A 3,403-nucleotide genomic window follows, 5' to 3' on the forward strand; every position below is an offset into this window, starting at 1 on the left:
TTTTTTTACTGTTGACCCCCTGAATTTTACATCTGACGCGCCTAATTTGAGTGTATTTCACGCATTTTGCCAGGTAGGATCCGAGTGTTTTTTTGTTTAAGTTTTGGATAGTTAAAGTGCCTATTTGTGCATTATGAAAGTTGGAGGTCAAAGTTAAAATTTGAAGCCAAGTTTAGGGGTCAATATATGTATTATGCCTAAATATAATGTATAATTTATTAAAGTATTTATATTTAATAATTTTTTTCTTGAAAATTGAACACTTTTAAGAAAATAAAGTATAAATATATACTTGGAAAAAACATACTACTAATTTTTACCCCTAAGGCGATACTTTATTTTGGAATAATGACATATGTCGATTATCACATATTACTAATGCGTGCATTTTATTTTTGTGAAAATATTCCCCCACGGCACATCTAAAATATGGGGCCAAAAATTGTGGAGGAGCAAGATTTGAAGCGGTGATTGCTATAAGAATAGAATATTCCAAAACATTCGCTTCTGAAAGATTTTGAAATAATTGTGTCGCAATTGAGCATTTTTAGGTATACAAATATTACTTTATCATCCGAAAAGACCAGCTAAGCATCATTGGCTTGGTCAGCCTTTACCTGACCAACTACCTAATACTACGCAGGCTCATCAAACAGCGCTTTTTAGCTTTCTTCAGGATTTGGCCCGAACTGTTCGGCAGATTCCCAGGAAAAATTAAATTGATTATCAAACATATACTTGTTTTTCTTTCTATACTTATTTTTTATTCATACAATCCTGACATTTTGTCCGCTAACAAAATTCAATTGGTGATCCACTATACGTACTACTTCATTAATTAATTTCACAAATATGAACAATATACATCACGATCTATAACCAACTTTATCGAAATAATATACCAGACATTAATTCCTTTATACTTGACTCATACAAAATCTTATTCTATTTATATATAACTATATTTTCTTCAAATTATCCTCCAAAAAAAAAAGAAGTAAATTAATCAATTCTAAGAACACAGCAATGACTACAAAGTTCCTTCTCTCCTTCTTCCTCTATTGGTTCAAAAGCTCTCCAACCATTACCAATTGCTGACGTGTCGAACACGTGGACTTCAGTCCTCGTCATCGATATCTCGCCAGCTGGCATCCTGTATCCAGCTAAGAAGTAGAGCTGAGTCCCTATAGGTGCCATTGTACAAAATATTCTTTGCATAGGTGGCGACTTTGCCACCGTGGCATCTGACGTGGATATTGGTGAATTTGAACCATCCACTATATTCCAAATATTTAAATTTTTATCATAGGCTTCAATGTGTCCTTTCCATGCTTTTAAACAATCACCTGAACTGAATAATTTTCCATCAACATTTACTATTTGATTAGGTGGAACATCTAGGTCCCACATTCTTGCCACGTACTCCCAATTTCGCTGATGTGGATCGTACAGCTCAGCAGAACTTCTTTCCATAATATATGGTCCTTGGCTGTCACTATTTCCTCTTTTAGCAAATCCTCCCACCACATAAATTTTACCTATTAATTAAGAAAAATAGAAAGATAATGAGTCGTGGTTTATCGAAAATCGTCTCTCTATCTCACACAAAGTAAGAATAACTAAGATATGTATATATATACTCCATCTTTCAAACCCCATCTATGAGATCACACAAGTATATTTGATTGTGTAAATATTTCTTGGTATAATACATAAATATGCCCCCTTAACTTGGTTTCACCTAACACCTACGCCCTCCAATTTTAGGAAGTAGCCACTTAAACTTGTATAAAATTGAACAAGTAAACACATGCGTCCTACGTGGAATAATACATGTAAGATGACACGTAGGACACAAAATTGTCATGTAGGACGCCAGTGGCGGAGGGAGGATTTTCATCAAGGGGGTTCAAAAAAAATCAATCATGTAAATAATAACCACAAATAAACGGGTCGAATCGGATATAAACGGGTCGAATTAAACGGTTGAATCAAGAAGAAACGGATTTTTAAATATTTGACTTTATAATTTGGGATTAAACTAATAAATCCTAAATTCCCAATCAGCGTTTTAATTTTTGGAACTAAACATCATTTTCTGATTGCATTATTATTTATTTTAAAAAAATAAAACGCCTGAAATAAGCTGATAAAACAAAATGCCTCTACCCGGATTCGAACACGCGACCTCGCGTGCAGTAGAGCAAATTCCTGAACCCCCAACGCCACTGAGCTACGCCTTTGGTGTATGTTCAGGGGGTTCAATAGTATATATATACACATATATTCAAAATTTAATCTTATATATAGTGTAATTTTTCGACGAGGGGGGTTCGGATGAACCCCCTTCGTTGAACGTAGATCCGCCCCTGTAGGACGCCATGTTGGACTAATATGTCTATTTATTCAATTTTATACGAGTTTAAAAATTTATTTGCATGCATAAATGTCAATAGAGGCCAAGTTAAATGATACGTTTATGTATTATGTCATATTTCTTATATCGTAAGTTTATATAAGTAAGTCCTGGGTATGAAGAATTCTGCAGTGCGCGATCTAGATATAGTCCAGACTCCAATGCGGGTTTCGAACACCGGATAAAAAAAAAGAAAAAAGAAGACTTGCGTTAGAAAACTAGTCAACATTACCTTGCCATGCCACAGCAACAGACTTATACCTCAAAGTACTCATATTTGGTAATGATTCCCATTCATCTTTTACAGGATCATAAATCTCAGCAAAAGAGGTACCTTCAGCACTATCCAACGTTGTTTGTCCACCTGCAACATAAATTTTACCATCTTTACAAGTACACGCAAAATTATACCTAGGCATAATTAAACGTGCACAAGTTGACCAAGTATCCACACGCGTATCATATTTAAGCACCGAAGAACGTACACCTCCTAGCCTCATTTCTTGAACATAATTATCGTCAGGTCCATCACCAAAAGCTTTATAATAATGTCGTCCTCCTATTACATAAATTGTTTCGCCAAGTGAAACCATGGCGAAACTTTTTATCACTTGGTTCTCTAGAAGGCCTGGAATTGTAGTGAGTCGATGCCAGGAATTTGTTGAAGGGTGGTAACATGATATCCAATTCGACATGTTTATGTTAGGTGTATAGTCTTTTCCACAAAAAGAAGCGTAAATTCGATAATATTGATCATTATTTTCTTGAGATAATCGAATAGGGTTTCGTGAAGGAGATGAAATCGAACCCATGTTAATTAATAATAAATGTATATTTGCTTATTTTTCTTGGAAGAAAGGGAGCCTTTTTAAGTGTGACATTGGGTGAAATATATAAGAAAAATTATTGCCTTGTTGGAGTTTATTCCTATGGACTTCTTGTTGCTATGGATGGTAATTAACGTATTATATATATATATATATATAT

General features: G+C 34.4%; 1 protein-coding gene across 1 annotated transcript; it reads right to left on the reverse strand.

Moving 5' to 3' along the window:
* Positions 1-1,002: 1,002 nt before the first annotated feature.
* On the reverse strand, positions 1,003-3,111 carry LOC107062609 (F-box/kelch-repeat protein At1g16250-like). Its single transcript, XM_015313443.1, has 2 exons — positions 2,649-3,111; positions 1,003-1,538 (listed from the first exon to the last, which is right to left on the reverse strand). The coding sequence occupies exons 1-2, from the start codon at positions 3,109-3,111 to the stop codon at positions 1,003-1,005; spliced, it is 999 nt and encodes a 332-aa protein (XP_015168929.1).
* Between the last annotated feature and the right edge of the window lie 292 nt (positions 3,112-3,403).

This window comes from Solanum tuberosum, unplaced genomic scaffold, assembly GCF_000226075.1.
Source record: "Solanum tuberosum cultivar DM 1-3 516 R44 unplaced genomic scaffold, SolTub_3.0 scf00233, whole genome shotgun sequence".
In the NCBI taxonomy this organism is placed as follows: domain Eukaryota; kingdom Viridiplantae; phylum Streptophyta; class Magnoliopsida; order Solanales; family Solanaceae; genus Solanum; species Solanum tuberosum.

What these genes read in the sequence shown, in the direction of transcription:
- LOC107062609 (XM_015313443.1), bottom strand. Translation starts at nt 3,111, where the DNA reads ATGTCGAATTGGATATCATGTTACCACCCTTCAACAAATTCCTGGCAT. An exon ending in TGTTGCTGTGGCATGGCAAG is followed by an intron (nt 1,539 to 2,648) that starts GTAATGTTGACT and finishes CTTAATTAATAG; the next exon opens with GTAAAATTTATGTGGTGGGA.